This window comes from Mesoplodon densirostris, chromosome 13 (assembly GCF_025265405.1).
Source record: "Mesoplodon densirostris isolate mMesDen1 chromosome 13, mMesDen1 primary haplotype, whole genome shotgun sequence".
NCBI classification, from domain to species: domain Eukaryota; kingdom Metazoa; phylum Chordata; class Mammalia; order Artiodactyla; family Ziphiidae; genus Mesoplodon; species Mesoplodon densirostris.
Window position 1 is genome coordinate 77392573 of NC_082673.1, and position 15636 is coordinate 77408208.

General features: G+C 38.2%; 1 protein-coding gene across 1 annotated transcript in view; it reads right to left on the minus strand.

Moving 5' to 3' along the window:
* Window positions 1-15636, minus strand: part of ATAD2 (ATPase family AAA domain containing 2) — a 69939-nt gene that overhangs the window by 52695 nt on the left and 1608 nt on the right. The window contains exon 2 of the mRNA XM_060115700.1: window positions 4468-4616. Coding sequence (XP_059971683.1) covers window positions 4468-4616 — 149 coding nt within the window. The remainder of the gene's footprint in view (window positions 1-4467; window positions 4617-15636) is intronic.

Genomic DNA, 15636 nt, shown 5'->3' on the forward strand with positions numbered 1-15636 from the left:
CCTTTCAGCAATCCATCTACAGATCAAGGTCTAGTTTGTTCACAAACTTTTCTCATAGAATAGACCCTCCCTCCATACCATGTAGGTCTACACTTTTATAAACCAGACCCCCTATTAGATGCTAGGGATACAAAGACTAAAGCAGTGTTTTTTTTCTGGGTTTTCTTTTTCTTTTTCTTTTTTTTTGCCTGTAGGGGAAGGGAAGCACTTTTTACCCTTGCAGGGGTTGCTATACTTGTTTAAACAGCTAGATAATAAATATTTTTGGCTTGTCATTTTCTGTCATAACTACTCGTACAACTCTAACAGTGAAGCAGGAATGCAGCCATAGACAGAAGTAATGGGCATGACTGTGTTCCAGTGAAACTATTTACCAAAACAGGTGTCTGGACTTTTGTCAACTCCTGTGAATCTGATGAAAGCTATGGATCTTTTCTCCCTAGAAAACTGCATATACACATACAAGTTTAAACATTACTTCAGAGGTTTCATATGCCCCCTGAAAACCATGATTACTGGACCTAGTTAAGAACTCCAGGACCAGACAAATATATATCCTGTTCTCAAGGCACAGTTATTCAAATCTTTATTATTCTAACAGTTTTGGTCCCCTGGTCTTTGAGCCCCAAACAGATTGAAAATAAAGGGGTGAGGGGTAAAAAAACACAGAAAGGAAGTAAGAGATTACTATAGTCAAACTGGCAACAGCAAAAAGGGTCACCATGATAGGAAATAAAGAAAACTACATAAGGCAGAATTCAAAAATACTACAGACCACTTTATATGTCTTATACAAACAGATCCTGGTGTTACCACTATATAAAATTATAGTCTTTGTAATAATGATGTGAATACAGGGAGTTTTTTTAAAGGCAGGAATTCTTCTTTTAAAGATCGGAAGAAATATAAATGGCCAGCCAATAAGCACATGAAAAAATATTCAACATCATTAACCACCAAGGAAATGCAAATGAGAACCACAGTGAGATACTTCATACCCACATGGCTAAAACCAAAAAGACAGACTATGGCAAGTGTTAGTGAGGATGTAGACAAATTGGAATCCTCATACATTGCTGGTGGGAATGTAAAATGGTACAGCTGCTTTGGACAGTGTTAAAACAGAGTTAACCGTTTAGCCCAGAAATTCACTCCTAGGTATATACCCAAAAGAACCCAAACCCTATGTTCACACAAAAATTTGTACACCAATGTTCATCAACTAATGAGTGGATAAACAAAATGTAACATATTCATATAATGGAATCTTACTTGGCAATAAAAAGAATGAAGTGATGGTAGATACTACAATATAGATGAACCTTCAAAACATACCAAGTAAAAGAAGCCAAACACGAAAGAACATATGTCGTATGATTCCACTTGTATAAAATATCCAGAATAGCCAAATCCACAGAGGTAGAAAGTAGACCTGTGGTTCCCAAGTGGCTGGGGATGGAGGGATAATGGGTATGGTGTTTCTTTTGGGGTGATGAAAATATACTGAAATTAGATAGCAGCAATACTTGTACAATACTGCAAATATTCTAAAACCACTGAATTATACACTTTAAAATCATGAATTTTAATGGTACGTGAATTATTTCAATAAGTTATTTTAAAATAATTAATAAAGATAGGAATTCAATAAATTTTAGAAGCAACCTCATTTAAAAACACCAAGTCACTCATTTTTTAAAGTAATATTATCTTAAAAATATTTATTTATTTATTTATATTTTTGGCTGTGTCGGTCTCAGTTGCAGCACACAGGATCTTCAATGTGGCATGTGGGATCTTTGTCGCAGCGCGCAGGCTTCTCTCTAGCTGTGGCACGCAGGTTCTCTCTCTCTAGTTGTGGCGCACGGGCTCCAGAGCACGTGGGCTTTGTAGTTTGCAGCAAGCAGGCTCTAGTTGTGGTGTGCAGGCTCAGTAGTGGCGGCGCGCAGGCTTAGTTGCCCTGCGCCATGTGGGATCTTAGTTCCCTGACCAGGGATCGAATCCGAGTCCCCTGCATTGGAAGGTGGATTCTCTACCACTGGACCACCAGGGAAGTCCCACCAAGTCACTCATCTTTAAATCAAGATTAAAAAAGCACTTACTTTAATACATTCCTTTAATACCTAACACAATGCTTCACAGACCTGAGTAACATACAGAGCCTTTTAAAGATAAAGACTTTTGAGGATTTCCAATATTAAGTTTTTTATGATTATGTACAAGCCAAACTAGATATAAATAAATTCATTTAGGTTTTATACAAATGAAACTATAAAAACAACTACCAACAAAAATATTAACGGAATACATTGGAGGTTTTGCTGAAACAAATTAGCCATATGCTGTGTGAATGTGGTTCAGACTGCTATGGGTTTCTCTTGAGTTTGGCATGTTATGTATCATGTTTATTGTATAACATGATGACTCAATTCATCCATTTCTCTTTATTTGAAGTGCTCCAAATCTTCATTTGAACAGCATGTCATGACATCACATCATGTGGCTTTCTCTGGAAGCAGATGCATCCTTTATGTATTAAGGTTAGACTCAGTTCTTTTTTTTTTTAATATTTATTTATTCATTTTGGTTGTGCCGGGTCTTAGTTGCGGCACGTGGGACCTTCGCTGCGGCATGTGGACTTCTTGGTTGCAGCATGAGAACTTGTTGGTTGCGGTATGCAGACTTCTTAGTTGTGGCACGCATGCAGGATCTCGTTCCCCGACCAGGGATCGAACCTGGGCCCCCTGCATTGGGAGTGCAGAGTCTTACCCACTGGACCACCACAGAAGTCCCCAGATTCAGTTCTTATCTCCAGAGCCCGAGATAACTAAAGCAGTACTACTTGGTGCCAAATGTAAACATAAATGCAGGGCCTGAAATTTTATGGCTATTCTCTATGAGGTAGCAATTTAGATGAGTCAGAATATTTTTTCTTCAGATCATGAAATAATCTTTAAATTCTCATAGAGAATTCACAGAACCCACCAACCCAACCCCACCCCAAGAAGACTTCAAGTTTCAGAAATACTGGGGTAGCTTAAATTGTATTTCATTGATTCTAAAAACTGTACATTTCCCCCCCATTTTAACATCTCTGAAATTGGGATATATCTTACTACTGATGGTATGTCATAGTTGAACTTTCAGTGTTTTTTTCTTTCTTACTGTCTCATAAAATAATGCTGTGTGTTTCAATTGTTGCTAACTTGGATTCCATGAAATACAGTAGGTATTCCACGAATAGTGGATGAAACAAGATGCAGATTTAAATAATACAATAAAAGGCCAAGTATATAATTGACAAAAATAACAGTACCAAAAAGAAACTTAAAAGGGCACAACCTCACTTATCTGGAAAATCTGCTACACAAAATAAGAATCAAGCCAAAGCAATCTTGCAGGGGAAAAAAATGGAGCTGGAGGAATCAGGCTCCCTAGAGCCCGCACTCCGCAGCAAGAGAAGCCACCACGGTGAGAAGCCTGCGCACCGCGACGAAGAGTAGTGCCCACTCACTGCAACTAGAGAAAGCCCTTGTGCGGCAATGAAGATACAACGCGGCCAAAAATAAATAACTAAATAAATGTATTTTTTTAAAATTCTATTTGAGAGTAAGATGGTTCTAATTTTCTACGTCATTATGAGTAAATACTTTGTGAGAAGAATTAATGTAAAAACAATTATTTCATCAAACAAATTTTATGATAATTGGCACCCCTCTCCCAATTCCTGTTAAGCCCACTGAAATGGGGACAAAAGTGAAGGTTTTGAGCTAATTAAAGTTAGGTTTAAATTTGCCCTAGACCAAATAAACCCAAATCCCATGAAGTACATACTTCCTAATTCACTGAAATTAATTCCTTGAGTATTAAAATGTAATTCATGCCATCTACCTCAGGGTTCTTGAGAAATAAAATATAAATATGTATAAAGCACCTAGTCAAAAAACCATTGAACCATTGAACAAGTCAAAAAACAAAAACAAAGCCATGTTCTGGCCTCCTATGTGAAGAAAGCCTTAGAAGCATACCAACAGAGATATTCATAAATGACTTAGAATTGATGAAAAACTTGATAGTAAGCAATCAGAAATATAGCTACTATTTTGAATAAAGGCTTTTTACAGACTATGAAGCAGAACCACATATCATAAGCAAGTTATAGTCATAAAGTCTCTTTAGATTACTCAAGTACCCAGAACTGATCCTGTATCAACCAACCTCGTCAGTTGCACTCACACATATCACAGATACCATCTTTGAACAAGAAAATAAAAACAAACCTGACCTGAGGACATACTAAAATTTTAATTCAATAACATTCATTTAGTGCAATTTCATCTCAAATAAATTACATTTTACAATCTGGACTCTTGATGACCAGTCAAGAACACACTTAAAAATTAAATACAAATCCTAAATTATTACTTTAAAACTATTTTGAATTAGCATTTAAGCATCTTGTATTACCTTGTAAAATGCCTGCCATTAGTATGTTTCTCCGTTATTTCCATATTCTTATCAAAACTAGAATCTGAAGAATTCTGTGCATTTTTTCTCAAGGACCTTAAAGCACGTGTCCGGTGGTAGGTTTCAACTTCCTTAACTGAAGACCCATCCTTTAAAAAAAAAATTAAGAAAGCCATCTAAGTTTTTCTTCAGTCAAATCCCCAAGTTAAACCCCTAAGATTTGTCTCTGATTAAAAGTTCTAACAACTGCTTTTGGTGCACAGTATCATTTTTGCATCTCCCCAAGAAACCAAAATAGTTAATATCTAGAATAATCATTTTACAATAAACAAATATGAGCAATGTCTATGGGGTGGCTAGTATAAGATTTATTAATGTTTTATAGTTCTATTTCATAACAAGTAGTCTCGAGTGAAATTTTCTACCACTGATAAAAAGTTGTAAGCCTTTATTTTAAGGCTACGGAAATTAGAAAGATACACATACACCATGAAACCAATGGAAACAACCTTAAAATAACTGGACTATCAGAAGGGTAATTTTGGCTTGGATGACAAAAAGGAGTTATTACTATGTCACACAATTTCACCCACATAATGTAAAAAATGAATTTAGAGACTGTTTACGTACGTTAATTTCTTGTAAAAACCATAGAGCTCTATTTAACTTTATTTTTGCTCAACAGACTACAGGCTCTCTAAGTTACTGGGTTGCTTTATGAGCTACAGAGTTTCTGTCATAAAGTATTCAAAATTTCATACATGGCTCTTAGAAATCATACAGAGGATACTTTTACGTTAGAATAGAAGGCAAATGTACCTAACAACTCTATAATCCTATGCCTTACTACCCTAAAAACTTATAATTTTAGAAAAACCGGCAGTGTTTTTTTAAAAAATAAAATATCAGTGCCCCCCTACCCCATGCGCCTCAGGCTGGCTTTACCTGGTCATTTCATTATATTTTATTAGGATATTTTGTCATTTAATTTTGTTTCAGGAAGAATATTTGATTGGTTCAAAGGTAAAGTAAGGATATTTAAACCACAAGGATCTGTGCAAGAATTAGACAGGTTCTTAAAGGCACGAGAGGACAATTAAAAAAATTAGACAGGTTCTTCATAAGGTATTAAGTGATACGTATGATTTGTTACTTTTATCAGTGTACCTATATTTCAGGATGTTTCAAAAAAGAATAGCTATACATTTAGGTAGGTGTATTATTTTTTAAATGAATACCTACATCTTAGATGGGTGTAGTGTAACATAAGACTTTCCAAGGAAAATTGTAAGGGTATCTATTTCCACTCTCTCAACTTCCATGTGTAATTTTTCTTAAAATGGAGCTAAGGGCTTCCCTGTTGGCGCAGTGGTTGAGAGTCCGCCTGCCGATGCTGGGAACACGGGTTCGTGCCCCGGTCCGGGAAGATCCCACATGCCGCGGAGTGGCTGGGCCCGTGAGCCATGGCCACTGAGCCTTCGTGTCTGGAGCCTGTGCTCCGCAACGGGAGAGGCCACAACAGTGAGAGGCCCGCGTACCGCAAAAAAACAAAAAAAAACAAAAAACGGATCTAAGAAGGCATCTTAACACAAGGCATCCTCTTTCATTTACCTCTCTCCCATTTCACAAAAGAAAGTCGTAACTCTCACTCATTCTGAATCTTACTATTGTGGGCTGCTTCAAGGCATTAAAAACCTTCCTAAAACCAAAGAAAAACACTAATGTAGGTGTTAAGAGAATGAATGACTAAGCTAGGCAACAAATCCTTTCCTTTGTTAGGTGGTTTCCAATTCTTCTGCTTTTAACAAAATTGAAAGGAGACCTAATCAAGCTAAGAGACCATTAAAAATGTTTGGCAAGTGATTTCCTGCTTATAAGCCAGAAAAACTGAGTGGCACTGCAAATAAACTTCCCTTCATTACTATCTACTTATTTATATGAACAATGTTTCTCAGTGCTTACCTTTATAAAAACAATGAAACTGATGACAAAACACTCTTTAGCAATAAATAAGATTCATCCACAGATACTTAAACTAACTGGGTGGGTAGGGAGACTTAAACCACATGAAATCCTAATAAAATATTACTTCCTATGTTTAATCATTTTTAATCAAAATAGATACTTTTTTGTTGTTTTGATCAATTGAATGTTAATAATGATAATTCAATACACAAAAATTTTATTTTTTGGAGCTCTGTCATCACGGAAAAGTGGAAAAAATCCAACTTTTGTTTTATAAGTATGAAAGGATAATTAATAACTGACTTTCAAGCATGAAAATATATCAAGATAAAATGCTGTGGGTTAAGTGGATTGAAAATACAAATTAAAAGAGGAAAAAAAAAAGAAGGTGGGCTTCCCTGGTGGCGCAGTGGTTGAGAGTCCGCCTGCCGATGCAGGGGACACGGGTTCATGCCCCGGTCCGGGAAGATCCCACATGCTGTGGAGAGGCTAGGCCCATGAGCCGTGGCCGCTGAGCCTGCGCGTCCGGAGCCTGTGCTCCGCAACGGGAGAGGCCACAACAGTGAGAGGCCCGCGTAAAGCAAAAAAAAAAAAAAAAAAGAAGGTAAAATTTCTGACTACTAAAAGAACTTGTTCATGTATTAATTTTTAATGTTTCAAGACAGGTATCAAATAACTATAATTTTTACATTCCAGTGGATACTTATAAAAGTGTGATGTAATAGTTTTATTTTTTAATGTCAACCTTAAAAAATGACAGAAATGATCCCTTTGTAACTACTTAAACCTATGCGGGGGGCGGGGGAGACCTTACATCTAAGATCAGCTTAAAAATGTAAAAGCAGGGACATCCCTGGCGGTCCAGTGGTTAAGACTTCACCTTCCAGTGCAGTGGGTGCGGGTTCGATCCCTGGTCAGGAAGCTAAGATCCTACATGCCTCAGGGCCAAAAAAACAAAACATAAAACAAGCAATATTGTAACAAATTCAATAAAGACTTTTAAAAAAATGTGAAAGAGATTATAGAGCTAAAAAACTTTAGAAACGCAGGGGAAAACTTTCATGACATTGGATTTGGCAATGATTTCTTAGGACACCAAAAGCACAGATAACAAAAGAAAAAACAGGTTAAGTTGAAATTCATCAAAATTAAAGAACTTTTGTACAAAGGACATTATCAGTAGAGTGAAATGGAAACTCATGGAATAGGAGATCATGTTTGCAAATCATGTATCTGACAATGACAAAGAACTGATATCCACAATATATAAAGAACTCCTAAACTTTTTTTTTTTTTTTTTTTTGCTGTACGTGGGCCTCTCACTGCTGTGGCCTCTCCCGTTGCGGAGCACAGGCTCCGGACACACAGGCTCCGCGGCCATGGCTCGCGGGCCCAGCCGCTCCGCGGCATGTGGGATCTTCCGGGATAGGGGCACGAACCCGTGTCCCCTGCATCGGCAGGCGGACTCTCAACCACTGCGCCACCAGGGAAGCCCAGAACTCCTAAACTTTTAACACCAACAACAAAAGATAAAAATGGGCAAAGTATTTAAATAGACATTCCTCCGAAGAATATACACAAATGGTCAATACACATGAAAAGATGCTCAACATAACTAGTCATAAGGAAATGCAAATCAAACCCAGTGAGATACCACTTCACACTCATTAGGATGGCTATTATCAAAAACGAAAAAAGAGGGCCTCCCTGGTGGCGCAGTGGTTGAGAGTCCGCCTGCCGATGCAGGGGATACGGGTTTGTGCCCCGGTCTGGGAGGATCCCATATGCCGCGGAGCGGCTGGGCCCGTGAGCCATGGCCGCTGGGCCTGCGCATCCGGAGCCTGTGCTCCGCAACGGGAGAGGCCACAACAGTGAGAGGCCCGCATACCGCAAAAAGAAAAAAAAAAAAAAAAAAAAAAAACGAAAAAAGAAAATAAGTATTGACAAGGATGTGAAGAAACTGGAACCCTTGTGTACACTGTGGAAAATGATATGGCAATTCCTCAAAAAATTCAACATAGAATTACCATATGATCCAGCAATGTTGCTTCTGGGTATATACTCAAAAGAAGTGAAAGCAGGGACCAGAAGAGATATTTGAACGCTCATGTTCATAGCAGCATATTCACAACAGCCAAAAGGTGGAAGTAATCCCAATGTTCATCAACAAATGAACGTTTTTAAAAAATAAAGATAAATATCTATATATATATAGTACCTACAATGGAATATTATTCAGTCTTAAAAATAAAGGAAATGGGCCTCCCTGGTGGCGCAGTGGTTGAGAGTCCGCCTGCAGATGCAGGGGATGCGGGTTCGTGCCCCGGTCTGGGAGGATCCCATATGCCGCGGAGCGGCTGGGCCCGTGAGCCATGGCCGCTGAGCCTGCGCGTCCGGAGCCTGTGCTCCGCAACGGGAGAGGACACAACAGTGAGAGGCCCGCATACCGCAAAAAGAAAAAATAAAAAAAAATAAAGGAAATTTTAGGGCTTCCCTGGTGGCGCAGTGGTTGAGAGTCCGCCTGCAGATGCAGGGGACGCGGGTTCGTGCCCCGGTCTGGGAGGATCCCACATGCTGCGGAGCGGCTGGGCCCGTGAGCCATGGCCGCTGAGCCTGCGCGTCCGGAGCCTGTGCTCCGCAACGGGAGAGGCCACAACAGTGAGAAGCCTGCGTACCGCAAAAATAAATAAATAAATAAGGGAAATTTTAAACACACTGAAATAACCTGAATGAACCTTGAATACATTATGCTAAGTGAAATAAGTCAGTCGCAGAAGAAGTAGGTTTCCTTTTATGAGGCTCCTTGCCAGGGGCTGGGAAGAGGGAAAATGGGGGGGAGAGGGAGGGAAGGAGAGAGAGAGAGAGAGAGAGAGAGAGAGAGAGAGAGAGAGAGAGAGAGTGTGTGTGTGTGGTGTTGGGGTTTTTTTTTGGCGGGATTTCTGTTTCCCGACTAGGGATTGAACCTGGGCCACGGCAGTGAAAGGGCTGAGTGCTAACCACTGGACTCCCAGGGAATTCCCAGGAGAGTTAGTGTTTGATAGGTACAGAGTTTCAGTTTTGCAAGATGAAAAATTCTGCACACAGAGGGTGGTGATGGTTGCAGAACAATGAATGTACTTAATATTACAGAAACTATATACTTAAAAATGGTTAAAATGATAATTTTGTTATCTATATGTTATTACAATAAAAAAAAGAAAGTAAATGTCACTATATTCCTGGGGATTAAAAAAAAAAGAAAAAAAAGGTTTGTTCCCATAGGAAAAAAGGAGGGAGTTGCTAAATACTGGGAAAAAGATTCCCTGAGAAACTTAGAAGATTTAATCTTATAAGTGAAACTTTGATTTGCATAGTGAGTGGCTTAGTTCATCGTCCCTAAATAAGCACTAAGCATCAAGAAAGGCTCTCCTTAACAGCATGGAGAAAAAAACAAAACAGGTTTTTTGGGAGTCACCTATATAAAGGCGCATACTGGGGAATTTAAAAATATAACTTTCAAAAATGTTTTTTATAAAAGCAATATAAAAATAAAAGCAATAGGTGCCCATTATAATAAGAAAAATGAAGAAATGTACAAAGATGAAACTGTCACCCTTAATTCCAAGCTACGCACAGATAACCACAGTTAACCTTTTGGTACATAAACCATTCTTTTCCTTTGCAAACACATTCACACAATTTTAAAATTGCGATATTATTTATCCTTTGTTACTTTTTTCTAGTAATACAACCATTTTCCCATGTCATAAAATCTATTCTAAAAATCTTTTTACATGAATGAATAGTATTTCAGCCATTACATGAATTTAACAAACTGCTTAATGTATCATGTATAGGTAATCTGCAATTTTTAGTGTTATAAATACCTCTAGATGAATTATCTTTTGAACATCTGATTTCCTAAGGAAACTAGCACAGTTGTTAAATCAAAGTCACATTTTAATACAGCTAATCAAAATAATTCTCAAGAGGTAAGTTAAATACCAACTAGTAACAGTAATTAACACTGGATGATAGAAATGGGGACTTTCACTATCTATTTTTTACATTTTTGCAACATGTATTACCAGAAAAAATTTTCCTAAGAAGTGAAAAACAAAGGAAACATACTTAGTCTGAAAACTAAACCTAGAGATGTAGTGTCCTCATTTATTCTTTTGCTAAAATCTACTTTTTTTTTTTTTTTTTGGTGGTGGGGTACGCGGGCCTCTCACTGTTGTGGCCTCTCCCGCTGCAGAGCACAGGCTCCGGACGCGCAGGCCCAGTGGCCATGGCTCACGGGCCTAGCCGCTCCACGGCACGTGGGATCTTCCTGGACCGGGGCACGAACCCGTGTCTCCTGCATCGGCAGGCGGACTCTCAACCACTGCGCCACCAGGGAAGCCCTAAAATCTACTTTAATATTGAGAGTACTGATCGTTCTTAAAAGTGAAGTTTAAAAGGAGAAAAAATATAGTTCATTAGATTTTAAGTCTGTTATAATCTTGCAGAATCAGTAAGTTAGAACAGGGAGCATGCAACAATAAGAAAAGTCTTTTCCCCAAAGTGGACACAATTGAGAAACAGAAATATTCTGATGTTATCTTTCCACTAAAGATCCAGCGTAGAAAAGCTTTAAATTAATAAAAAATATGTATGGGAGTCATATTGGTTGAGTTAATTCAAGTTATCAATTCAACAAATGAAATTTAAACAGGATTTTTAAGATCACAGTTATATTACTGACATGAAACATATTCATCCAGACTTGGGGCTTCTTGAAAGCCTAAAAAGCAGTGTATTCTAATGTATAACGGTACACACATTATACCCACATTACATAGTTGTGACAGCCCTCCTTAGCTTCATCTTTAAACACTGGTGTGGTCAATTACTCATCATGGATCTATTTCACAAGTTCCAGCAATTTGCTTTCTAACCATACAGCTCTTCCAGTAGATCTAAAACTATCTCCAAATAGCTAAATCCAATGGCCTTCTCTACCTCATTCACTTCTATGATCACTCTGTTGTTTGCTTTGATCCTTTGTTTACATGATACTTTTTTTTAAACCTAATTCATCCTCTTCCCACCCTTAAAATAAAGCCATTGCTCCAGATCTTAAATATTCTTGTGTTTTGCTATGCACCTTCAAGGATTCAACTCTCAACTCTATATAGGTGACTCACAAAGAAAAATAGTCCTTACCTCTCACCAAACTCTGGCATCATATTCCCAAAGATGTACAGCTTACCTCTTCAGCTGGAAACAACACTGCCTTTCCTCCCTCTATCAGACTCCTTGCAGTACTTTTGGACTTTTTTTCTCCGTGCCTCTTAATACCACCTTAATTTAGGCTCTGGTTTTCTCTCTTTTGGTCTGTTGTGATAATAATGTACTAATTAAGAGCCCAACCTTTTAAAGATAGACTGCCTACGACTGATTCTCTGCACGTCACCTAGAACTGTATAATCTTCTCCAAGTTACAGAGACCTTAGTTTCCATATCTGTAATGAGGATAATAATACTTTATTTGTAAACTTTTAAATTACTATACTTCACTTTAAAAATTTAAAAATAGGGACTTTCCCGGTGGCACAGTGGTTAAGAATCTGCCTGCCAATGCAGGGGACACGGATTCGAGCCCTGGTCCGGGAAGATCCCACATGCCACAGAGCAACTAAGCCCGTGTGCCACAACTACTGAAGCCTGTGCGCCTAGAGCCTGTGCTCTGTAACAACAGAAGCCACCGTAATGAGAAGCCTGCGCACAGCAGTGAAGACCCAACATAGCCAAAATTAAAAATATAAATAAATAAATTTATAAAAATTTAAAAATAATAATTTTGGTTAAACAAACAAAGTAATAATAGTTACTTTACAGGGGAAATGTGTGTGCATATTAGGTACCTTGCCTGGAACACAGCAAGTGCTATGTAAACGGTAGCTATCAGTATTATAATCTTTTAGCTGGTCTTCCAAACTCCATATTTGTTGACTATAATCCATCCTAAACACTATCTCATCAGATCTCTGTTCTAAAAGCTGAAACTTCTAAGCCTAAAATCAAGAGCCAGCACAACACAAACTAACAAAAATGGACAATAATGGACTCTTATTGTCACAAAACAAGTACACTCTCTCAAATGCAGAGCAGCCCACTCCAGGGAGCAACACTCATCGCCACTTGTCAAAATCTCCCTCTCCATGCTTTGACATACTTCACTGAGCTGTACGCTTTTCATTTTTGTGTTGTGATATGCTTCAAGTTTTAAAGTATCTCCCATAGGCTGTACATATCAGTGTCGAGATATTGGGATATTTTTCCAGGCTAAATAAACATACAATTTAAAAAAAAACCACCAAAAACAGTACCTTCCAAATACTGCAGTGTTTCATTTTACCTAAAAACATACCGAATAAAAACGTACATAAACACAACCCAAAAGTAACGTACAATCATCACCAAGAAAACCCCTACTACCCATCCTTAAGTGTCTCTTCAGCATGAGAAACAACCCTAAATTTAATGAATCAAAGAGCCTCAGACCTGTGAAAGCACAGAAATAGGCAATGGCTAGCCTGACTCTGGAGGAAAGGGGCATCCAAACTTATAAATAGGAAGAAAATAAAAGCTTAAAAACCAAAAAAACAGATTTAAAACAACAATAAAATATTTTCAGGGAACCCATACAAGTCGGGGAAAAAAAACTCTTAAGCGCAGTTGAGTGAGATCATATTCAAAATGTAAAAGTAAAATGTGGTTGAAATTTCCCCGGCTGTCCAGTGGTTAAGACTGCACTTCTACCTCAGGGCGCGAGGGTTCGATCCCTGGTCAGGGAACTAAGATCCCACATGCCATGCAGTGCACCCAAAAACTTAAAAAAAAAAAATGTAAAATGTGAAAATGTGGTTAATAAATAGGTAACTGTAGGTATCTTCAGAACTTGAAGGTCAGCCTCCAAGATTAGATGAAGAAAAATGCAAGTTAATAAATTCATATGAATAAATCCAACCATCTTTAAAAGGAACCTACCCTAAGAAATGCTGTCAATAAATGTGTGAATGAGACAAGGAAATACCCAAATACAATGAGGGTGGATCAAGGAGTTAAGTTTCTGAAATGCATGATTGATGTAAAAAAGCAAGCTATAGTCAAATCAAATGTATTGAATGTAAAGAACCCTAATTAGAAAATATTCCAATCACAAAGGTATGTTTCATTTTTGGTACTGGTGGACTTTGTCAGCATGAATACATTACCCCTGAAGACCCAATCCCATGCTCACTAAATAACACTCTGATTACAATTTGTTCTACGGATGATTTGAGAGAGGAGTACTATGTCTCAAAAAGATATAATCCCTACTGGAAATGCTAGTCTGGAAAAGAAACTTTTCTACCCTACAACAACCAGGTGAGTGCTAATTGCTTAACCACCACATACCACTGATACAGCAAGACAATCAACAACAAAACATTTATTATGCACCTACTATGCTCTAGGTGCTAGGAATACACAGCTGAACAAAAGGTCAAAATCCAAACCCCTATGGAGTTACATTCTGATTTGGGGAGAGATAAGAATATTTTAGAAGTAGGAAATTATAGGATATTTAGAAGGTGGTAAGTGCTGGGGACCATAAAACAGAGCAAAGGGGCCTGTCAATGACTGATTTGCAATGTTAAATAGGGTGGTTAGGATAAGCATCATTGAAAAGGTGAAATTTAAGCAAACACTTGAAAGAGACTGTTTCATAGGTTCTCCTAGGTAGGACTCACAGCTCTATTGCTTACTATAAAGGTGAATTGAGCAACTTATTTAAGTCTCTGTGCCTCAGTCCTCTTACCTGCAAAACAAAGATAATCCATCGCACCTACATTATAAGGTTATGAGGATCAAGTTAATGTGTGTAAAATTCTTGGAACACATTAAGCACTCTGAGCTCTGAGGGTTTTTTTAATTTTTTAATTTAAAAAATGTAAAAGGTAAAGAAATAGCTCATGCAGATATCCAGGGAAAGAGTATTCCCAACAGAAAGCAGAGCAACTGCAAAGGCCCTGGGATTCAAGGAGCAGCTAGGCCAGAGAGGGTGGAACAGACTGGGTTTCGCAAAAGGGAGAACGGAAGAGGATGTCATCATAAAGGGAAGGGGGCAAGGCGGTATAGGGCTGCTTCTCAACTTTAAACTTTTACTCTTATGTAGGGATTTTTGAGCAGGGGAGTGATCAACTGTCTTGACTTTTTACAAGATCACTCTGTAAGCTATACTGCGAACTGACTTTCAAGGGAGGAGGGCATTACGTATAAGGGTGGCAAACAGGGAGGCTAGTCAAGAATCTATTTGAATAATCCATGGGAATTCCCTGGTGGTCCAGTGGTTAGGACTCGGAGCTTTCACTGTCAGGGCCTGGGTTCAATCCCTGGTCAGGGAACTAAGATCCCACAAGGCCACAGTGCTAGATCAAAACAAACAAACAAACAAAACCCAAACAAACCAAAACACACACAAAAAAACCAAAACACTATTTTAATAATCCAGGCAAAAGATGATGGCTTGAACCAGCATGGTAACAATGGAGCACCTGAGACGTGGTCGGGTCCTGAAAAAGTTCTGAAAGTAAAGCCAACAGAATCTGCTAATATGAGCGGAGGGAAGAGTTAAGGATGATTCTAAGGCTTTTAGCCTGAGGCACTTAAAAGATGGAGTGGCCATTAAAATCGACTGTGGTCTCAACAGCTGACAATGACTGAGTCCTAACTATCAGCCAAGTGTTCAGGTAATCTCCTTACATGCCTGATCACATTTATTTCTCACTATCCTTGTGGTGGGTATCACCCCCTTTTAAGTATAGAAACCTGCTGATATTGGTAAACTGATATTCATAACTAACAGTTGTTTTTCTAAATTAATTTTTTATTGAAGTATAGTTGATTTACAATGTTGTGTTAATTACTGCTGTACAGCAAAGTGACTCAGTTATACATATATATATATATATATATATATGCACATACACACACACACACACACACATTGTTTTTCATATTCTTTTCCATTATGGCTTATCACAGGAAGAACTAACAGCTGTTTTAAGCACTCTTAACCAGTATTCAATACCTCATTACAGTCCCAGGAACTAGCTTTGTCCTGAAGATAATAAACACTCAAATATTTACTGAAATAACTAGCTGTTTCTGAACATAGGTTAATGAGTCCAGTGA